At 44.1% G+C, this 22,517-nt stretch overlaps 1 protein-coding gene across 10 annotated transcripts in view; it reads right to left on the reverse strand.

Annotated features, from left to right (window-relative positions):
• The window catches only part of EXD3 (exonuclease 3'-5' domain containing 3), a 446,340-nt gene that overhangs the window by 337,447 nt on the left and 86,376 nt on the right, over positions 1-22,517 (reverse strand). For all 10 annotated transcript variants that reach the window (XM_090022475.1, XM_090022476.1, XM_090022470.1 and 7 more), the window contains one exon: positions 10,404-10,503. In XM_090022475.1, the coding sequence (XP_089878601.1) occupies positions 10,404-10,440 (37 nt within the window). In that variant the 5' untranslated portion in view covers positions 10,441-10,503. The remainder of the gene's footprint in view (positions 1-10,403; positions 10,504-22,517) is intronic.

Consider the following 22,517-nt stretch of genomic DNA (forward strand, 5'->3'; position numbering starts at 1 on the left):
GTTTTAGAAACTCTACCTGAAATGCCTGGTTAGTCAACCACAAGGAATATCAAGAAAATAAGTCAACTCAGATGTGAAGAAGAATGTCAAGTATTCAAAGTCTTGTCTAACTCCATTCCAGCTACACAGTTTATCCAATAAAAGACATAACCCTGAGAAAACCTTGCCTCTTGATTCATATTGTGAACCATCATAGCTGCGACATAACTCTATTAAGAAAAGAGTAGAAATGGATACTTCCTAAAATTAAAAAGGAGATAAATGAGAAAATCAAATACATCACTATACCCAGGGGTAAATGCATTATGGGTGTAAAACAGCATAGTTCCACTGAAGTCAATGGACTTGTGGCTGCTGGGTCTGACTTCAGGCCTTCCTCATAAACCTTCACCTGCTCCTGGGATGCCTCTTGGATACATTTGCACATGTAGATGTTGAACAATGGCAGCAAGATAAATGTTAGTTACCTGCCAACAGTTCATTCACACACACACACACTTACAAGAAAATGTTGCTTGTCATAAATATAGGAAGAAGAACACTTGTACATAAGTAAATACATGCAAGCAGCACAGGAGAATTAATACTAAACAGTTCTTGAGCTGGCCAAGAAGAATTTGATTCCTTGCTGGATAGGCTACATTTTACTCCCATTTTTTTCTCCCAAGATTCTGTCAAGCTCTTGGCTTTGTGTTGGCCCTTTCTGTCCTTCTCTGGGAAAACCCCAAGGTATATCTTTGCAGCAAAGCAAATATATCCCAGAAATTACACCCCTTTTCATACTTCTTCTGCATTAGTCCCTCAGGCATTAACAACATTACAAGTCACCATAGAGACTGGAAAGACTGACTGCCTCCCAGAGCTTCTCATTTCCTATGTACAAAAATATGTACAAGTGATTTCCCATTAACGTTCAGCAGAAATCAAGATGACTTTTTATATTGTCTGTAGAAGTTTCTCCATTTGTGTCTCAGGCAATTATACATATATCCCTATCTTCACATTTACAATTACCATATTTAAGGGCTGGGTAGGAAATGGTTTGATTTGTAAAGATGCTACTGACAGAATTACAACCACAGAAAAGCCAGAAAGAGACCATGACAAAAACTGACATTAAGAAATAAAGATAAGCATTTGTAATTTTGAAGCTGGCCATCCCCCCCAACAATCTTGTGTGCTGCCAGCTTGTCACAGGTGTATGTCGCATGGGGAGATGTAATAGTGACCGCAAAGGGAAAGTTGACAGTTGTGCATCCATAAAACACTGAAAGGAGTGCCTGTGCATCTGTTGCATATTTAAAAGTATATGTGAACACATGTTTCTGAAGATACAAAACTCTTTTCTACTGCTTGGACTTTTACTCCGGCCAGCAAAGCCACCTCCAAAAAGCAAAACAAACTGTTCTCACTCATGCATTTCCCATTGCATCTGATAGTCTATGTACATTTATTCTACACCGTGTAAGCCTATAAGGGCCAATGCAAACCCATGCAAGACATCCGCATCAAAGTAGTAAGTTAAAATTCAAATGCACTACCAAATTTTAAACAGAATTCAAATGAGTTGACTGTCTCAACAGGAAAGCAGCACTCCCACTGTACAACAGGTGCTTACTTCCCTAGCTAGAGCCATCATACAGAACTGGTCAGCATAGAAAATCAACAGTTAACAAGTTTTAGGGATGATAAAATGGCTGGATGAAGATGCTGTGGCATTCTCACCAGCAACCAACCTTACCAGCATTGCAGTCGGAGTACAAATTGGCAGGAAGTCTTTCTGAAGTCTATCTAGACTTTACTTTTTTAATCCATTTGTTTATTGGAAAAAACTTGAACAATTTAAAAATGCTGACCCTGTTTTTGGAATAAATGGCTTCTTCTAGGAATAATGATGCTCCAATGCTTGGGCCCCCCACTACAGAAAGGATGCGGATATATTGAAGAGAGTCCAGCAAGGCAAGTATGAAGTTGCAGCAAGGAAAGTGGCAGTGAAAATGGAGAGGGGGCTAGGGCACAGATCCTGGTTTTCTTTGGTTTAAAAAAAATCCCCAATTTTCAGTTAAAAAAGTAACCCCAAATCCACATTTTTCCACAATTAAAATAAAACATCACTATATATCTATATCTATCTATCTATATAGAGATATATCTATAGATATCTAAGTGGTGTTTCATTTAAATCACAGAAGAATGTGGATTAGGGGTTACTTTATTTTAAGTTAAAATTGAGAGGGTTTTTTAAATCAGAGAAAACCAGGTTCCCTGCTTATGAGGAGAGGCTGAGAGAACTTTCTTACAAGGACGGTGGTGAAACACTGGAACAGGCTACCCAAAGAGGTTGTAGACTCTCCATCCTTGGAGGTTTTTAAGACCCAGCTAGACAAAGCCTCGACTGGAACGATCTAGTTGAGGATGGTCCTGCTTTGAGCAGGAGGTTGGTCTAGATGACCTCCTGAGGTCCCTTCCAACCCTCATTTTCTACGGTGTCATGAATGGTGCCCAGCCTTGAAGGGTCACTTCTACTTTCTCATGGATAAAATCATGCTGCATTAACAAACAGTAAAATGTTATGTGTAATGACTCTTTCACAATGAAGTTAAAAATAATTTCTACAGAAAGAAGTCCTCTACCCAATGGTGAAAGCAGATGAAATAATTGGAAATAGGTTGCTACTGACCAGCCGCGATGGTGGGTCAGCCAGTGTCTGCATGAGACTTACCGAAAATATTGGGGAGAGAATGCATGGATCCCAGAAGCACGCCTGAGACACGGAGCTCAAGAATGTATAGGTACTTACCACCTCGCAGGCAGCTATACTGTCTCATTTCCAGGATCTGGTGCACACAAAGGAGGAGCACATGGCTGGGGCATGCTTCCCAACAGTACTCCTTGGCACGGCACAGAGGTGGTATAGACAGACCATTAGTGTTTCTACTACCTCAGGGAATATCATGTATTTCCAGTAACCAGAGACAGATAAAGAAAAGATTCTTTGAACAGTACAGTGCAAGGGCCTTTTGAGTAATGGTAAGCAATACATTTTTATGAAACAGCAACATACCAGTATAAAATAAATGTGTGCTTTTTATTTAAGAGTGCAAATTACCCTCCCACCTGCTGAGATCCTCCATAAGGAGATGAAGTTGGCTGCATATTTACCTAAACTGTCAGACTAGTCCAATCCCACTCTGAACTGGCCTAATGCCCTAAGGCTAGACTGTAGGACTCTGTCATCTCTTGCACTCATATGACCTAAAAAAGGGAATGTGGCCTTTTTTCCCACAAGCCCAGAGTGAGAACATCATAAAAGTTGAACTTTAGCCCTCTTTTTGGGCAGGCAGCACAATAGCGAGGAGGATGCTGTTACTCCCTGGAGGCTCTGCCGCAGAAAAACATCACCAGGCTGAAGTAAAAGGTCAGTAGTTACTTAGGATCGCATCTCTTGTTTTCTTCAGTTTTCCTCCTCCGTCAAAGGCAGTTAAACATTCTTTGCACTCCCCTCCCTCCTTCTCAGAAATGCAGGAAGGAAGTGCTTACAAAATAGTTTAATTTAAAAAAATGCACAATCACACACAGAGCAAACCCTGGCTTAAAAACTGGGCAGGACTTGCTGTGTTTTCATAGGTCAGAAGTCTTTGTAACATAAAAATGAAATCCTAATATGGCAGCATCATTCTCTCTGACCCACGTACTAATGGAAGTTTTGTTTTTTATCTTAATACTCCTTGATTTAAGGATAGATTAGGCACCTCAGGTATGAACATGCAAAATTGGTCACTGCAGACTATTTTTTGTGCTCCTATAGAGCAGTGGTCTCCAAAGTGGGGTGCACACACCCCAAGGAGTGCACAACACGATCCACTGGGGTGCAGGAAGAAAATATTAGAACTTCTATTCCTATAAATATACATATATTGGGGGTGCATGCTCAAAAAGTTTTTACTGATAGAGGTGCGCGATCAAAAAAGTTTGGAGACCACTGTATTAGAGGACAAGTCGTTGCGTGATCATTTCAAATAGGAAAAGACAATGTCTACCTAGTGGAGAAGGGTCACAGAGTGGGATGGTAATGGAAAGCGGAAAACATTTTCATCTTTTGAGCTGTATTCCTGTTCAGGGAGCCGTACTGAGGTATGTTTCTGGTTCATATCTGACCCTTGTCATTAGCACTTAAGTCCCATCTCACCTTACTAGCATTCACAACTTTACCATACTTTGCAGTCCATTGCCCTGATCTAGTGAAGTTACCTGGAGTTGGCCGAACAGGTGCACTTAGCTGGTGGTTAAATGACCTACTAAGTTTATGGAGAAGGATAAGAGTGGGGGAAGTTGGGAAGAGGGTGTTGTGTCTTTTCAACCTTTTTGCCACACCAGGTAGCAGCTTATGATCCAAAGAGTGTACAGACCATCAGGTAAATCACAAAAGCAATCTTTAATACTGGTGATTTTATACTATCCCTCTCTGGGGATGTTCAAACATAGCCAGTCAGTTCTTTTGGCTAGAATGACTGCCACATAGGCAATTTCAATGCATGGGCTATTTTGCACCTTTACTGTTACCACAGCACGTGCTTGTCATGGCACAAGAAACTAATAAATCACATGGATTTCTATGGCACCAGATTGGTGCAGAGGCTTCACTTGTTAGCTATTTATAGTTGCTAGAAGGGGCTCTCAACCCCCTGACTCCTTTCATGCCCATGGTGAGCATGAAAACTAGTGACTCTCGCTCTCCTGGGAAAGGGCAATTTTGTCACTGGCAGTTTGTTCAAAATGCAGCAGCACTTTTGCTGAGTGTTTTGAGCAACTCTGATCATATTACGCCTGCCCTGCGTTCCTAACATTGTTCAACTAGAATGTGGTGGACTGATTTCAAGTTGGCACTCATGGGTTTTAAAGGGACATTGTCAACAAACCACATTTTTGTTCTGTCTGTTTTTGGTTTTTCAACCCATTTAGTGTAACAACTCTTTAACTGCCTGAAAGAAATTAAGAGGTAAAAATTTTTCAGTGTATTTAGGGATGCAGAAATGACAGGCCAAATTGTACCACAGTCCCTCTAGACCAGTGTCCCATCTCTGAGAGTGATCAGAATTAGACGCTTCAGGGGAAAATACAAGAAATCCTGCAACAGGCAAAAGCACTGTGCATTTCCATGGTTTCTCATAGTTTCAGGCATTTGCACAAAGGAGGGACATGGAAACATTTTACAAAACAGGGAAATGAGTGTAAAACACTGCAAGCTTGCTGGGCAATTAGGTGTACGGTGGGACATAAAACTATTTTTTACTCCCTTGTGAAACTCACAGGATTTCAGTCTGACAGAGTCAGCCCTGAAGAATGAGGCCCTGGATATTTTCTAACCACCTCCTCTTGATGGCATGGTTCACACTGATACCTCTCCACTGTCAGGATCTGATTGTTCAACTCCCAGTCAGCCCCAGTCACTGGAACACTAGTGGAAGCCACCCCACCCAGAGAGCTCAAAATCAGTTTTCTCCCAGATTTCTTTTCCAACGCAAAGCTGCTCCTTTTTATAATATGATATTGATACCACATTAATCATGCACACATGTGCATTCCCCACTCATGGTCCATCTGCTCACTGTCCTCTTTTACCAGAATCATCTATTTGTATTTTATGAGAGCTTTTAGAATTATATAATTATTCTTATATTATTATTCATATTGCAGCAGCACTTACTAAAACTACATCAAGACAAGGGCTGCATGGTGTAGGATGCTACACAGGCTCAGAGTAGCAAGCGATAATCTTTTCCTGGAAGAGTATAGAGCCAAAATTGTAAAGGCATCTAACTCCCTTAAACCTTACTACATAAAACAACACATAGTAAGGAGATGAAACACAGAAAAAGAGGAAAGCAGTTAACAACAGTGATGGGCACACAGCTAGAAAGACTAGTTATGTGCACTCAAGTGTCACTGAACTAGTCTTGCTGCTTTCCAAAGTTGCATGTCTTTTAATTTTATTTTTACTGTTGTTTAAAAGAAGTCTTGAGCTCCTCATCTAAGGGGAAGAGGAGGGGTTTTTTTAAAGGTAAACAGGTAGGCCTGCTGCTGTGTTGAAGCAGCAGGATTCTCCTGGAGTGGCAGGTTTCAATAACCTATCACAAGACTTTTATGTGATCTTGCTTTTTCATGCCCTTCATAAACTTCCTTCCCCAAATCCTAATACAAAATCTGGCTCATTAAAAAGAACAAATTGGTTTTCTGCTTATAGCAGTTACAGCATGAATTCAAGTTTTTGCCTTATTTAGGCAAATTTTAGCCGTAAGAAAATATTAGTATCGCCAGTAATAAAATGAACTGCGCCAAAGCATTTTAATTAAGTGATTATGATCACTCTTTCGGAGAGAGCAATTCAAACAACTTTGTGAAATTATGGAGCGTCCAGTACAGTCAGCAAAGAGGCCATCAGTGAATTTAATTGGGCGGTCCAGTAGAAGTCCTTTCTACTTCACTAAAAACAAATGTTAAAGTTTTGGGGTACGATCTCACTGCACAGTTAATCTGAAATCTTGTACTGTCCAAACTAAAAAACCTCTCATCTGGCTTTGGAAAGGTGTTACACCCATGTTTACTCAACACTCATTCTCTTCAGGTTGCCACTGAAAAATAAGCCCCCCAAACTGCTTCTGCTCAACATGCTCCAAACTCTGAACTGAAGCAGTAAGCACACTCCAAGAATATCCCTCACCACCCACCACCCCGCCTCAAGCATGTCAGAAACAGAGGCCTTGGAAGCTGCATCCAGGAGCACTCCTGGAGTAGTTACCTTGGTTTATCATGACTTAGGACCTGCCCTCTTTGCAGCAATCAGACTAGCTAAGTCACCCAAAAGTCAACAGCCCTCAAATGTCGTTTCCACAATTCCACTCAAACGTACAGACAAGTTCTTCCACAGTTGACATAAGTAATCAGAAAAGAGCACCTTAGCATGAAGAACTGAAGGATAGGTTCTCAGATAGATATGGCTGGGGGCTGAAACTGGGAGGATACAGTAAAGCAGGTTAAGCTTTGTTTCTGGGAACATTCGCTGCAGGTGCTCAGATCTGGGGGCCTAATCTTCTGTGTGAAAAAGGCAGCTTTAGCATATTTAAAAGTTACCTTAGATATAGCCAAACTTTCCTGGTTTTTCTGAACACTGGGCTGTTATGCTTGATTAAATATCACTTTCATTTAGAGATGCAGTTTGCACTAACAGGTACCTAGGTACCTAACTTTTCTACATTTTTCAGTGGCACTGACCTACACTCTTGTACAACAGTCATACAATCACATTGTGGGGTGTTCCTGGCAATCTCTCATCAAGCCTCCATGACAGAACAGTGCAGGCAAGGATACAGGCATCCATACCAGGATGAAACTCCAATGGTACAAAGCAAACAGGAACATTGGGCTAATAAAAAGTAATGCAAAAGTAGCTTTTGGCTTAAAAAAATGCCTGACCGATTACAAATAGTACCAAGAAATACTGCCTAAATGTTACAAAGCAATTTCAGAGACAATCATTGGAAATATGCACCCTTAATGAAGAAGTGGTAGTGAATTGCTTCCTCCACCCCTTTCTAGGAAGACATGCTGCAGTCATCCTCAGGACAAGTAAGGCTAAATTCAAGGCAGGTCTCTGCCATGTTATTTCTTTTCTCCTTTAAGGTGCCACATATCAACTGTATCATAACTGAATCACAGAAAATGGGGCTGGGGGGATCTTAAGAAGTCATCTCCGGTCCTGCCCAAAGGCAGATCAACTATACCTAAACCATCCCATGGTCAGACACTCTATAAACTTTAAACCCTGGATCTTATAACTGCCTTGTTCTGGATCCCATCATACTGTCTGATCTTCTGGCAAAGCTAGGCCAACATACTTACTGACTAATCTCAGCTAGGCCCTGAGTAATGTGAGACTGAACAGTTTACATCCTCCCCTGTGCCAAGCGCATCACCTCTCTAGTGTTTCACATCAGAAACCAGCCTTAGTCATTTTCTTGGCCTAAGGCTCTATACATTTTGTTGACTTTTGCCAATGCAGAGGCTACTTTAATAAATATTGGCAGGTTTGATTTTAATTTTTAAGCCTCATTTAAAGAAGAATTTTAGTGGCTGAGACATATGGTTATAAAGAGAAGGGAAGAAAGTACTGAATAATCTCCTGTCAGATGCAGCTCATAGATAAATCTGGCTTGTGTGTGAATTCTAGTGGTTTGCGATCATACACCCTCCAACGTGTTTATGTGAAACGTGTTTTCCCGTTGCACTGCAGTAATTGTTTTGCTGAGCTGGGTGATGGATGGTGGAGAAGGCTGTGTCTGGAAATGTGCTCAGAAGTCGACAGGAAGCTAAGGGGGCCCTTGCCAGGACTTCCTTCCTGTATACGAGGGGAGGAGAGAATGGGAAAAAAACTTGGCTGTCTCATACCCTGAGAAAAGTGCTACCCTTCCAGCTGGATTACAGTAAAAATAGTTTAATCTTTCACAAGATTAAAGTATCCTTCCTCTCTGACTCCTAGCGAAGTAGTAGGCTTAGTGAGGCTCAGACAATTAATTGTATTGAGGTTCTTCTCAAAGTTACAAGAAGCCAAGTCAGGTGTTGGAAGCTAAACAAATGGAGATTGTGTATGAGAGACCTCCAAACAGAGGGTCAACTTTATTTACAGCACAGGTGGCAAACCACAGAAATTACTATAAATGATGATGAGACCCTATAGCCTGGTATCCTACCGCTGGACTCTGGCCCGTACCAGATGCTTGAGTGAAGGCCTAAAACCTGGCAAAACGCGTATGTGGGACCATCTGCTCCTGAAGAGGGTTTCATCCTGGTGTTTGTTTATTAGAGACTGGGTCAAGCCCAAGCCCTGAAATATGAGTTTTAATATCCTTTCCCAAATGTTGTATTCATTCTGGTAACTTTGTGTGTTCCTGATATCCATGTCAGCATCCCCATCCCTTTTTAAATCTTGTGGAGCTGTTGGCTCAATAAATAATCTGAGTATGCTCGAGCTGTGTTCAACCCTTCTCTAATGGGCACCACTAAGGTTTGCCTATGGAGCCTCCCCCCGAATGTCATTCTAACACTTCAAAAACGCTGGACTTTCCCCTCACACTGCTGATTTGCCCATCCCTACAATTTCTTGCCATGAACATAACTTTCATATCAACAACAAAAAATACACAAAGCACTGAAGAGTTAAAAGCAGAACTCACTGTTCTTAAATACTACAGAGGGATTTTTTTAGCGTTGCTACCAACTGTTCAATTTGTATGCTGACAGTTCTGGTGTGAGCACTGATTTAGGAAGCTTCCATAGTCTCACGTACCGTATCAACATACCCTGCTCAGAGCAGGTCTGCCTGCTGGAGCTGTGCCGAGGACCATCAGCACCTTATTTCCAGGAGGTTCCATCTCAACACTACCATAATGAATGAAAATTGTAGAAAAAATTAGACAACCTCCCCCAAACCAAGGCCAAAACCAAAGAAATGGACTCTCACTACTCCTCACAAGCCAAGAAACAGAACTCTGGAACCACAGAAAAGAGGCTGGACTGAGCTCGCACAACCACCTCTACTTATGTAAAAAAAGGAAAAAAGGAGCAATCAGACAAAAAAAAACCTTGCCCAAAACCAAAGAATAGGGAACAATGGAAAGCACCAAAAACCAGCTCTCACATCAGAATGAGAATGGCCCTTTACAAGTGCACAGCTGAGCAGGAGCCTGGAATTTGCAGACACTGCTTTTGGGATATGAGGCTCTCAAGCTTCCTTCTGCTGTAGAGGCTGCTAAGAGATGTGGCATTAGCAGGCTTGGATGACAACACCACACTACAGAAGTTCATCAATAATGAATTGAGTAAGAGATTTGTGATGAATCTTAGGGCAGGCCAAGGAGTATAAAGCTAGGCCTTTATGGGTCATTACGCCACTGTTTATATATACACCATTAGCTCATAAGGTAAAAGACATACCTTTGTATTAGAAGGCTACTAATTGTTGGCAAATGACTAACAGAAAAAAGAACGGTTAATGGGTAATACCTGACTAAGGAATTGTGTAATACATTTTAATTAAAATTAGTATTCTTGTGAGTAGGTGGGGGCTATTAAAACATTTGCCATAATCAATTTTTAAAATCAGAGTTTAATTTCCAGAATTTTGACATCTGACTACAGTCAGAGAGCTAGAATACCCAGCCACCTTCAGGGCACAGTGTAAAATGCTTTTAGTTGATTCAGCACAGGAATCACCCCCTTTGTTTTATTTCTGTTTGTGGTTTAATTTCCTGATACTACATAAACAAGCAAAATAAATACAAAGCAAATCACATGGACAATCACTGATCCGAAAACAGGTTGAGTGCCTGGATAGACTGAAAACTCACCACCAGGTAGTTCGCTCGGGCTGCTCTCCTGATTCATCTTTTCTAGACAGACACAGTATTAAGAAGTTGAGCTAAAGATCTGTAGCCAGAGCTCTTGCTTCTAAAAGGAAAAAAAAAATGGAGAGTTACCCCATGGGAACATTATAAGCTCTGACAAAGGAAATAGCAAATCTGCAGACTATACAAAGGGACACATTTGATCCTCAGCAAGGTAGGGGAAAAAGGAGTTTGGCATCTGATTTCTCACAGAAACTGCAGCACATTTTGAAAGGCATGAGCCCTTGAGAGAGGACTTATTAAATCAGCCAACTAAGTAAGACTGGACACCGTCACCTAAGCACATTACACCAATTATTCCCACATGGTCAATGCAGCAGATTGTTGTTACAATTAACAACATTAACTTTTAGGTTCATACTTCACTCAGTGTCAGTTAAGGCCTCATCCCAGATGTCATCAGTTTATTTGTCTCCAGTAACAAAAACAGATACAAACAAATCTACATAGCCTCCAAACAGGAGGAAACAGTTCATCCAAAAACATGTTTGTATTCACTTCTCTGCCCCCATATTTGCGCATCAACCCATTCATTATTACATCTCGACTGTGGTAGAACTGAGAATAGAACCCCAGTCGCCTGAGTCCCAATCCAGTGCCTTAACCACAGCATCCTTCCTGGTGAATCACTACAGAATTGTTTATCAGGAAGGAAATTCCCCCTTGGGAGTACCCAGGCAGCATGTTCTTGTGGAATAGAAATGCCTGGAAGAACACAAATATGCTAGGCAAAGTAACAAGGGACTTTCCATTATTCAATAGCCTGGTAAAAGTTTACATCAGGTGTGTACACTTTGTGTCGTTAAGGGTATTAGAAACAGATGAACCACAAACAGCACACAGCATGGAGTACATGGTGCTTCTGGATGGACGCTTGTGCACTTCAACTTGTAATGCTAGAAGACTGCCTATTCCTGGCTGTGTATCCCTCTAATGATGCAACGCTGAGTGTTCATGATCACCTGAAACTATCAAAAAAATTATAGCCTACTCCACCACACATTCCACCCAAACACATATGGGGTATCTTCTAATGGGGTAGGGTTCATGTAAACATCTCACACCGGGATGTTGACTCCCATATGCATAGTCACCAAAAAATACAAGGGTGGAATAAAGGTTTTTAAATGGTAACAAAATAAAGCACTGTAATAATACTCTGAAAGGGTCATCACTTTGCTACTAATCAGTGCGAAGAACACCCCTGCTGAAGTGGTAAGTTCATGGCCCAAGACGCTCACAGGAACATGGCCTTGTTTAGTGGTCGGACGCAGAGGAAAACAACTTCTGCATTTATAAGCAAGAGTTTTTCAGGTTGCTCCCTAAAGGCCCAGACCACAGTCCCTGACACAAACACACATTTGGGCCAATTCCCAGAACTTGGACAAGATTTCTTTTAAATTCCTTCTTCAATGTAGTGGTGCAGGAGTCCCAGAAGGGCTGACTCTGGAACCACAGAAGAGAGGTTGGACAAAATGTTGTGTTACATTCAGATCTATAAAACAGCTTTTAAATTACTTTTTCAACTTTTCCTCCCCATGAACCTCTGTCTCATTTGCCAGCCAGAACCATGAGAACCGCGCTCCAAGTCACACTTTTCCCCATCCAAGACTGCTGAAACTCATTTATAGGGTACCAGTACTGTAATGAAGAAGACAAGGCGGGTTAGCAAAGCACCAACTCCTTTCTTAAGGAGAAAGAGAGGTGGGAGCCAAGAAGCTCCTCCATGCTGCCAGCCTGGGCCCTCCCCAGCTCACCCCAGTGGCAGTGGGAGACCAGTCCCAGTGGTGGGGTCTGCACTGGGCGTGCTGCGCCCTTTCACCTCCCACCCATGCTACTGGGGCTGCGTAGGGCCTGGTCCCGTCCTGAGGCAGGCTGGCTCAGCCTGAGGAGGTGCGGTGGCAGCTGGAGCAGGCAGCACTGGGTCTGAGGGGTTGCCGGTAGCCCCTTGCATGGTGAACATGGCCCCAGGGCGTTCCTGAGGGGTGGCAGTGCAGCAGCTCCAGCTTGGGAGGCTGCTGTTGCAGCCCTAACACTCCCCCTGGGATCTCTGCTGAACCGCCACACCCCAGAAACAGCTGGGACTTCACTCACCACAGAAGAGGCTGGCAGTGGCCCCTCAGACCCGGCAATGCCTGCTCCAGCTGCTACAGCACCTCCTTGACAGGCCCTGCGCAGCACCAGTGCCATAGGCAGGACAGGGAAGGATGCAGCGTGCCCAGCAGAGTCTGCTGCACTGGGAGCAGACCTCTCCTTCTCCCTGGGTGAGCTGGGGAGAGCCTGGCCAGGCAGCGCAGAGTGGTCTTGCAGATCTGGGCTGCATCAGCACAAAGGCGGCAGGAGGCACAGGAAGTCCGCTGCCTAACCCAGGATGCCCTAGTAGGGGGGCCAGGCAGACCCACCATGCAGGCGAGTCTTGCTGCTGTGACAGGAAGGCCCCAACCAACCTGTGTGGCATGTCCCTCCCTCCCCGTGGCAGCTGAATCCAGGCACAGGAGAGGTCCACAGCCCCGGCTCCATCTGCAGCCCAAGCCCCTGTCCATGGGGACCAGGGGAGCCCCAGCTTCACAGCTGGGAAGCGCCCCCTAGTGGCTCACCCATGCCCAGTGTCTTTCTCCCGTGGCTCCCCACCAGCTGCCAGGGGCCCACGCAGCACCAGAAACACAGTGAAGACATCAGGGGCCAGAGCTGTTTCTGCCGGAGTTCACTAAATGGTAAATGGTGAGCAATAAATGTCATTGTCATTTAACTGTTTACATCCCGAGTGGAAAGTGCCATTTCTTGGCTACCTGCAGGAAATTTATATTTCCATTTTAGCTACTTCCTCTAAAATTCTGTGCATTGTGATGGAATTTATCATTCTGCCTCTTCTTTCTGGATTAATTTGTGTGCCAGAATAATGAGCTGTCCTAAAATAGCAAATAATCTAGGCCCCATTTTTCACATACTTCTCACGTTTGGACTGCCCATGAGAGCAGGCCTCACCCATTCATTAGAGTAGTAAGATGTTCAAGATCTATAGCACCAGAGCAACTATACTGCAAATGACATTCCCCTCCTGACAGGCAAGGGAAAGGGAAAGCTGCTTGCTGTTCAGTACCTGTTTTGAGTTTTCCTTTGCAGCCGTTTGCAGTTTTTCAAGTCATTGGCATTAAACGGACACATCCCATAATTTACAAGTGAAAGATTCTTGGCAGAAAAAAGAACCTTCAGGAGTTTGCTTCCATTTTCACTGAACAGTAAAAATCACAATTTCTCTTCTCTTCTTTTTTCTCTTCATTTGAACCTTGAAGGACTGTTTACGCTGGCTTCTCTTACATCATAACAGAGAGCAGTAATTTAGGAATGCATGTGAAATTTAGTTCAATTGCTCTTCATGAACAGAGGCATTCTCCAATTTTGCTTTGCATGTCTGCCATGCTGAGTGACTCCGTCCAATCAAGGTCTGAAGAGATGATGGGCAGAGGAGGAAAATGGTCAGAAGTCTCATATGGAGTCTCTGTTTTTGAGACTCTTGCAGAATTTCAGTGTTTTCCCTCTTTGGCAAGTGGAAGTATCAATACTGTTACCATTTTGTGTTTGTGAGATCATTATGCCATAGACAGGTGGATGGGTAGTTATTAATAACAACAACAACAACAACAACAACAACAAGAAGCAGCAAAACGCTACATACATTCTGCAGTAATTGAATCAGTCAATCTGAAGAATGCAAATGATCTGAAGTCAACTGAATTGATGTCTAGGTTATACTCTGATTGTCTTCACCCACCTTATCGTTTATAATGTCCTCAAAATTAAACTGAAGCTCAGGTAAACAGAAACGCTTTTTAACCTGACAAATGTTGGGTTCGCTATCATGTTTCCTTAGTAACAATTGAGGCCACAACAAACACTGCGCTGGGAACTGAAGGCCGTGGTTTCCTTTCAGCAGGGCCACCACATGGAGCCAACGAGATACCGAACCCTGAATTCTGTGCTTGGGAGGCGGGCAGAGGAAAACTGGCATTGTTTTCTCTCTGAGAGTTGGTTAATCTCAGTGTTGCCGACTCTCACAGTTTTATAACAAGCTTTTCTTTAAAGCCCCAGCTGCTGATATGAAAAAACCCGCACAAGGACCTCAGCTTACATTTCCTTAACAAAAGTGAGTTTCTAGTCCCCAGAACTGTGGAGAAAGGCTTCAGAAATGTGATGCGAGTAAATGAAGGGCTCAGAAACCAGCAAGGAAATTAATTTAAAGGAAATAATGTTTTATTTTTTTTAAAAAGATCATTTTTAAGAGAGCATCAGCATTTCTAAGCCAGTCACACTAATCTTAGGGATCTGAATACCCCTTGAATACCAAAATCTACACATGAACCCAGCACTGATGGCTGGAACTAAGGGCGTTTATACACATGCTCCAAGAAGTAGGGGAGCGGACGGCTTTAATTAGAGCAGCTCCAAGAGTCACTCTAATTAAAGCCCCCGCACCGTCTTATGTATCAGCACCCCCATGCTTAAAAATGGTGGCGGGTGCACTTTATCTAAAGCTCAAACAAGTTTTAGTTCAAGTGCCCCCACTGCCATTTTTAAGCATGCAGATGCTGATACACAAGACCCTGGAGGCTGCTGGAGCACAGTGATTACCACACTCCAGCAGACTCAATTAATTGCATCTCACTGCTTGTGTATATAGGGTTAGCATACACCCAGATTTTCCCAGATATGTCATCTTTTTGGGTCCTCCCACCTCTGTCCAGGCAGTTTTTTTAAATATCAGAAATGTCCAGGATTTTGTTTTGCCTCTGCCCTAACAAGGAGCTGCTTGGGGCTTGGGGCAGCAGGGAAAAGGCAATTAGAGGCAGGGCATCACATGCTCTGCGCGTGGACCCAGCAGCTACAGGCTGGTAAGAAAAAAAGAGAAAGAGTGTGTGTGCGCACACGTGTATGCATGTGTGTATGTGCTTACATGTGTGCGCGCAGGCATGCCTACTGGTGCTGAGGCTGAAGCAGAGCAGGGGAAAGGGATGGGGGTGCAGTTCTCCAGGGGCATCAGGGAGCTGCGTGGACAGCAGAGCTGGGGGGGGCAAGGGGCTGTGGGTCAGGAATGAGGGGCACTGGTAGGGCTTGGGGGGGCAGGGGGCTGTGGGTGAGGGGTATCAGAAGGGACAGGGAGGCTATGGGTTGGGAGTGAAGGGCACCAGTATGGTTTGAGGGGCAGGGCACTGTGGGTCAGGAGTGAGGGGCAGCAGCACCGCTGGGGGGCTGTGACTTGGGAAGGAAGGGCAGGGGTAGGGCATGGGCATATGACTACCCCCCCAATCACATACCCCCCTTCCCCCCACAAATGTCCTCTTTTTTGAAACTGAAAATATGGTAACCCTAGGTATAGATCTTAAATAATTACTTGTTAGTACTAAATTCAGTTCACCTTTGCTTGCTTTCTGACCACTTAATGTAAGAGCACAGAAGACATCCAGCACTGCTCAGCCCATCCCAGAAAGTAAGCATGGAGGTATGCACGTGCACATCCTTTTAATATCCTGTCAGAGGTATCTAGGGTCTGATACACCAGGCTTCAGTGATGTTGATTATCTTTGGACTATGCCCTAAACCCTTGTGTTTCATTCTTTTAGTTACCAAGGAAAGGTGATATCAATCTGGTATGCCATGCACGTTAACTTACGATTTCTTTGTTCCATTTAATTAATCAGAAACACATGTGAATGCATATATTATTTCTTACATTGTAGAAAAGTTATGAAATATTAAAAACAAGTTCAAGCTATTCTTAATGCATAGATCTGGCTATACCAAACCTCTTTCCTGCTTATGCAGGGGGTCGGACTCGATGATCTATTGAGGTCCCTTCCGACCCTAGCATCTATGAATCTATGAATCTATACTTTATATCCTGACAGCAACGGACCAGAAAAACAACAACCAACACCAGAGGAGGGAAATAAAAATAAAAAAAAGTCTGCAAGCAACGAATGTCTGAATTCTGTTCAGAAGCAGTCAGGGAAGTTTCATTTCTTTATCAATGGTCAGAAATGTGCAGAACTGCACTGGCCCACAGGGAATTGGCCAAGATGCTCATCTCTGACCCATCTGGACCCAGCTTGCACAGCATTCCAGAAAAAAAGGAGTGTGGCAGAGTCTGATGCTCTTGGGGCAGAGACAGGCAACCCTCTCACCCCACCCCCCAAAAACACAAAACTAACAAAACCACAAAACAGTGCTTTACTGGCGCTTGCTTAAGCACAGCACCTGGTTTATTACAATCATTCTCATGGGCCGACCCATAATTTTCTGTCACTGACATGCCTAGAGCATTCAAAAGCAATTCTATTTCTTACTACATTTTAAAACAAATTCCCAGATAATCATAATAGCATTCAGTCAAACAGCTGGGCCTTGGTGGATATATTCAAACAAAATGTAGTTGAAGTTAGTAGTTCAGGTGAACTGAACATGTGCTTGCTGTGTCATGCTACCTCTGTCATTTAAAATTTTTAAAAAGTGAATGACAAAACATATGTGGATATATATCTGAGTCTTATGGGTTACTGGGGCTATCCTTTTAACTCAACTTGATACTAAGTTCACATGCATACTTTACAGCAGTCTGGGCCAACCAGACCTGCCACAGATTAGCCCAGGAGTGGGCAATTATTTTGGGCGGAGGGCCGCTTACTGAGTTTTGGCACGCCATCAAGGGCTACATGACAGGCAGCCCACAGCAGATAAATATTAATTTTCTAAATTTTTTAGGGACCCCGCGGGCTGGATAGAATGGCCTTGCGGGCCGCATCTGGCCCCCGGACTACGTTTTACCCACCCCTAGATTAGCCCCACATCCTCCCTGCCACTGCTTGATTGGCTGCTTGGCTTTCTGCTTCCTTCCCTATCTGTCACCACGCCGCTTGTTCCCTCCCTGGTTTGCCATGTGCCACACACAACAACCATCTGTGTCCCCTCTGCTCAGTATCACCTCTGTGCATACTTTAGCAGAGACTCTTGTTAAAGGAACACACATTAAGAACATAGAAATTATTGTGTCATCAGATCAGACATAAAATTTGATATCCAGTTCAGGGACAGTGACTTCCGTTTCTGCATACAGCTTGTAGACCCCACTATGATACCAATAATAAATATAACAGAATTCACTATGTGAATCAGTGCCTAACAGTTCATACAATCAGAACCTGAACATCAGAAGACAACAACCACATCCTACATGTTTCAGTCAGAAGCACTGGAATCTCACCACCTCTCTCAAGTAGAGGGGCAGAAACGACAGACTCTGGACCACCATTTCCCTTTCTAAACAGGAAAAATAATTTACTCATGCTACAAAACTGAAGTAACTTTAATGACATGGTCCTTGATTGATTTCCCAGAAATGCAATAAGGAAGACTCATTTCCCAAGGGTGGATAAAGATGATCAAACAAAACCTTTTTTTTTTTTTTTTTTTGAGATGAGACAAACCCTGCCTTCAAAAGACTAATCCTTCCACAGCTGGGGCACAAGGAGCTGAAAATGCTTGAAGGGTTTTGGCAAGAGCCTTTAGCAATCTCTTTCTCAGAAAATGTGTATTTGCAGGCAAACTATAATTCTTAAAGCATGGGTGAGTCAGAGGAAGGACGCAGTGAAGCATATATCACACAGCACTCTCTTTGCTGTCCCATTCACTCCCGTGCATCTTCTAACTCAGCTCTTTGAAGAAAACAGTTCTTGTCCCCATGGCTTTTGTGTCAGAGCCAAAGACAGCCACAGAAGAAGAGGCAGTCACCATCTCTGCCATCAGGTTCTCCTGCAAACTAACTTTTTGCTTTACCTACAATACAGTTTCCTTGCTTCCTTCCTGAAAGTCATTTTCAAGAGCTGATCAAGAGGAGGTTCATTGCACCTAGGGAAAGGGAAGCTGCTATTGGCCTGCAACCCCCTGACTTCTATGTCATCAGGCGTTACTTACTTTTTGACAGATATCCACGCCTTCGCTTGCCACAACCTCAAAATGCCTGACAGTCCCAACACAGCAAATATCTTACTCCCTGAAAGCCCAGTCCCCACAAATATACTTCTCTTGAGTCACACGCACATCTACATGAGACATTTACTGCAAAGCTGCCTAATTAGCTCAGCAGTAAAGTCTCAACGTCTACACATGCAGCCAACCCTATTAGACCACAGGAAACTAATCAATTCCACTGCAGGTTAGTACTTGTAAATCCTACGGAGGAGTTCTTCAGTGAGCAGCACCATACATGTAAATGATGATACAGCTGGCTGGGGCATGAGGGTGCTCCAGTGCAGAGGTTGCCTGCTGGCTTGCCCCCACACTGGAACACCCTGATGCCCCCACCAGCCCCTCTGCAGCACATTAAGCTGGGTTGGAACGGCCCCCCAGGCTTGCAGGCTGACCCCCAGACAAGGGCTGCTCCAACCTGGCTCAATGTGCTGCAGTCCTAGGCACACATTCAAACACGGCACCCAGAAGCAACAAACTCTGGTGCAGTACGCACTGGAGTTTATTACTCCATGCTAACAGCACATGTAGATGAACCCACTGCTACTCATCTGGCACTTCCCATCCTCTTCTAAACTCCTAGCTGACTACATAAACTTATTTTTCTCTTCTATACATCCATGCAAAAGTAATAATGCAGCCCCAAATCCCTATTCTCTTCCACTCTCCCTTTCCTTAGGGCAGGCATGCAGCCTGCCAAGTGACTGTATCCAACCCCAAAAGTTGGGGTGTCAGCAGGAAATCACTGGTGCTGGGGGCAAGAGGAGGTGGTACCATTTGGGTCAGAAGTGGTGGTGGATGGGTCTTTTTCGACCTGCGGGGATGTAGCCAGTGGGGTCCCCCAGAGCTTGGTGCTCGGGCCCACACTGTTCAACATCTTCATCAGCGACTTGGATGAGGGGGTGAAAACCACCTTGTTCAAATTTGCAGATGACACTAAGATGTGGGGAGAAGTGGGCATGCTGGAGGAGAGGGACAGGCTGCAACTGGATGTAGACAGGTTACAGGGGTGGGCAGATGAGAGGAGGATGGGATTCAATACTGACAAGTGCAAGGTATTACACCTAGGGAGGAAGAACCAGCACCACACCTACAGGCTGGGGAACTCCCTTCTCATCAGTGCAGAGGCAGAAAAGTATCTTGGAGTCATCACTGATGCCAAGATGAACATAGGCCACCAATGTGGGGATGCAGTCAGGAAGGCTAACCACACCTTGTCATGCATCCACAGATGTATTTCAAGCAGGTCCAAGGAGATGATCCTCCCCCTCTATATGACACTGGTCAGGCCGCAGCTGGAGTACTGCATCCAGTTCTGGGTGCCGCACTTCAAGAGGGATGTGGACAGCATGGAGAGGGTCCAGAGGAGGCCACTTGCATGGTCAGGGGGCAGCAGGGCAGGCCCTGTGAGGAGAGGCTATGGGACCTGAACCTGTTCAACCTCCACAAGAGAAGGCTGAGAGGGGATGTGGTGGCCATCTACAAACTGGCCAAAGGTGAACAGTAGGCTATGGGGGAGTCCTTGCTTCCCTGAGCACTACTGAGAGTAACAAGGAAGAACGGCCATAAGTTGACAGAGAGTAGATTCAGGCTAGACATCAGGAGGCAGTACTTTACAGTCAGGGTGGCTAGGAGCTGGCACCAACTTCCAAGGAAAGTGGTGCTCACTTCTACCCGGGGGTCTTCAAAAAGAGGCTAGACAATCACCTAGCCAGGGTCGTTTGACCGCAACATCCTTTCCTGCCATGGCAGGGGTTCGGACTTGATGATCTGCTCAGGTCCCTTCTGACCCTACCTACTATGAAACTATGGTGGTCCACATTCAGATCTAGTTCCATTAATTTGGCCTACCACACCTAAAAGGTTAGCAATCCCTACCTTGGACACCTGTGATGCACTTTACAGCAGTGTGAGCAGATTCCCCTGGATCTGCTTACACTGCTACTCACAAAATGGCAGTGGGTGCTCTTTAACTAATGCTCAACGCACCAGCTTTAGTTAAGTGATCCTATTGCCATTTTTCAGCGTGGGGATGAAGATATATGTGATGCTAGAGTCTGCTGAAGCATGGTAATGACTAAGCTCCAGCAGACTCGATTAACTGAGTCTGCTCTGACGTGCTGTAATTACAACATGTCGGAGCAGCCTCTGTGCACATGTACCCTTAGTGTCCAACACAGCTGCTTCTTACCCTGCATTAACACACAGAAAGGATGCTGGCTCTGGATCCAGCGTGGCAATACAGATCTCTTTTTGTGTGCAAAACAGGCAAAAAGTGAGTCTATATGCTGGCCTCTGGCACCCTCTGCTGGCAAAATTTAGCCTGCTTTTGTCATTCAAACAAACCCAACCAACAATCATTAACACAGTAAGTACAGGTTACTTAGGATTAATGTGCCATTTCCACTATTCTGCCTACTCCCTCCTTTTTGTGAACACCTGCACAGGAGCAAGTTGCTCTCTTCTAAATATGTGCCACATGTCTTTGATAAAATGACACTAATGGCAGATACCCCTGCCACCCTTGACAGCTTAATCTATAGAATAACCACCTTCCATAAAAGAAATCTATTTTATGCTCTTTCAGATCTCATTCTTCCTTAGTAGTACCAAATGCCTTTTTTATTTTTTTAATTTCCCATCACCCATACGCAAAAAAAAGCCTTGCAGAATCCTACTCTGTCTCATGATATCTTTAAAAAAAGTATGCATCAAGCTGATGACTTATAGTTCAGTACTAAATTTGAGAACACAGAGTATAATAAGGCATAACACACACAACTCAGACAGCGAACAACAAAAGGATCCAATGTGTACAACCATGAACAACACGTGTCCCCAGTGGCTGGGGGGACACAGCGGGGGCGGGAGCAGTGGCAGCATGGTGGCAGTGAACGGGGAGCTCCCGCAGATGCCACTGGTGCTGTGAGCAACAGCGGGGTGGGGGTTGCAAGCACTAACCAATGGTTGGCAACGGCAGCCAGCAGCAATTTCAGACCGCCCACAGATGTAGTCCCTGCGGTGGGGTGGCAAGCGGCAGGGTGGCAAGCGGCGACTGCCTGCAGGCGCCGCCAACAGTGTCAGCAGCGCCTTTTCGTAGGGGGTGTGCTTGCCATGCTCAGCGGGTGCATGTGCACCTGCGTGCACCCCCTATGCATCACCCCTGTGTACAACCAGAAATGCTCACTGTGAAGGTACAATAATGGAGTGCTCTGCAAACAGCAAATACTAAAACCAAATACTTCTGCTGGAACCAAATCACTGATGCACTACTTCCTGCATATCATATTGTACCCACTAACAAAGGAAAAGATACGAGTTTATTTGTGTGTAACTAATGAAATAGAAACATGCGCTGCTGGAATTTGACAACTTTGGAAGGTTTGGGGTTTCTGCCCTTACTATATTGCTATTTTCTTATATTTTCTTTCGGGAAATTTTTCTATTATTGTACATATTGGCAAGGATGGGGGAGGAAGACTAGTACAGTCCATTGTTTATCAACTGACATGCACAAAGTAGTCAGAAGGCAATTTGCAGGCTTAAGAAATATTTTTTTGTTTGAAATGCTATTTGGAACATACAAACAAAGTCATAGCTCCCTGAGTTCAAAATCAAATTGTATCACATCTAGTAAAGGCTCTGCACCTCAGCAGGACTAACCCCATACATACCTACATACCTGTTTTAGCTGCCACACTTCCCGGTGGGTCCCTGTAGCTGCCCTGCTCTTGGTGAGGTGCATGTTCAAGTCCCACCTGAGAAGAGTCCAGAGAATACAGGCATCTACAGATCAAGTGAAGGCAAGGGGCATGTCCGTTGTCCCAGGACAAACCCTACGAAGTGGGTAAGGAGCACTAAATGTTTAACTCTGTCTGATATTAAACAAAAAAAAAGCACTGGACAGCAACTATATATACAAAACTGTAGCCTAAATAAAAATGTTCAGCAATTTCTCAGCAAAGGAAAGTAAGGAGCCATATTGGAAAAACCCTTCCAATCTTCGTTGTAATACACCACAGAAAGTATTCAAAACAA

This window comes from Crocodylus siamensis, chromosome 11, assembly GCF_052110815.1.
Source record: "Crocodylus siamensis isolate JL-2025a chromosome 11, ASM5211081v1, whole genome shotgun sequence".
In the NCBI taxonomy this organism is placed as follows: domain Eukaryota; kingdom Metazoa; phylum Chordata; order Crocodylia; family Crocodylidae; genus Crocodylus; species Crocodylus siamensis.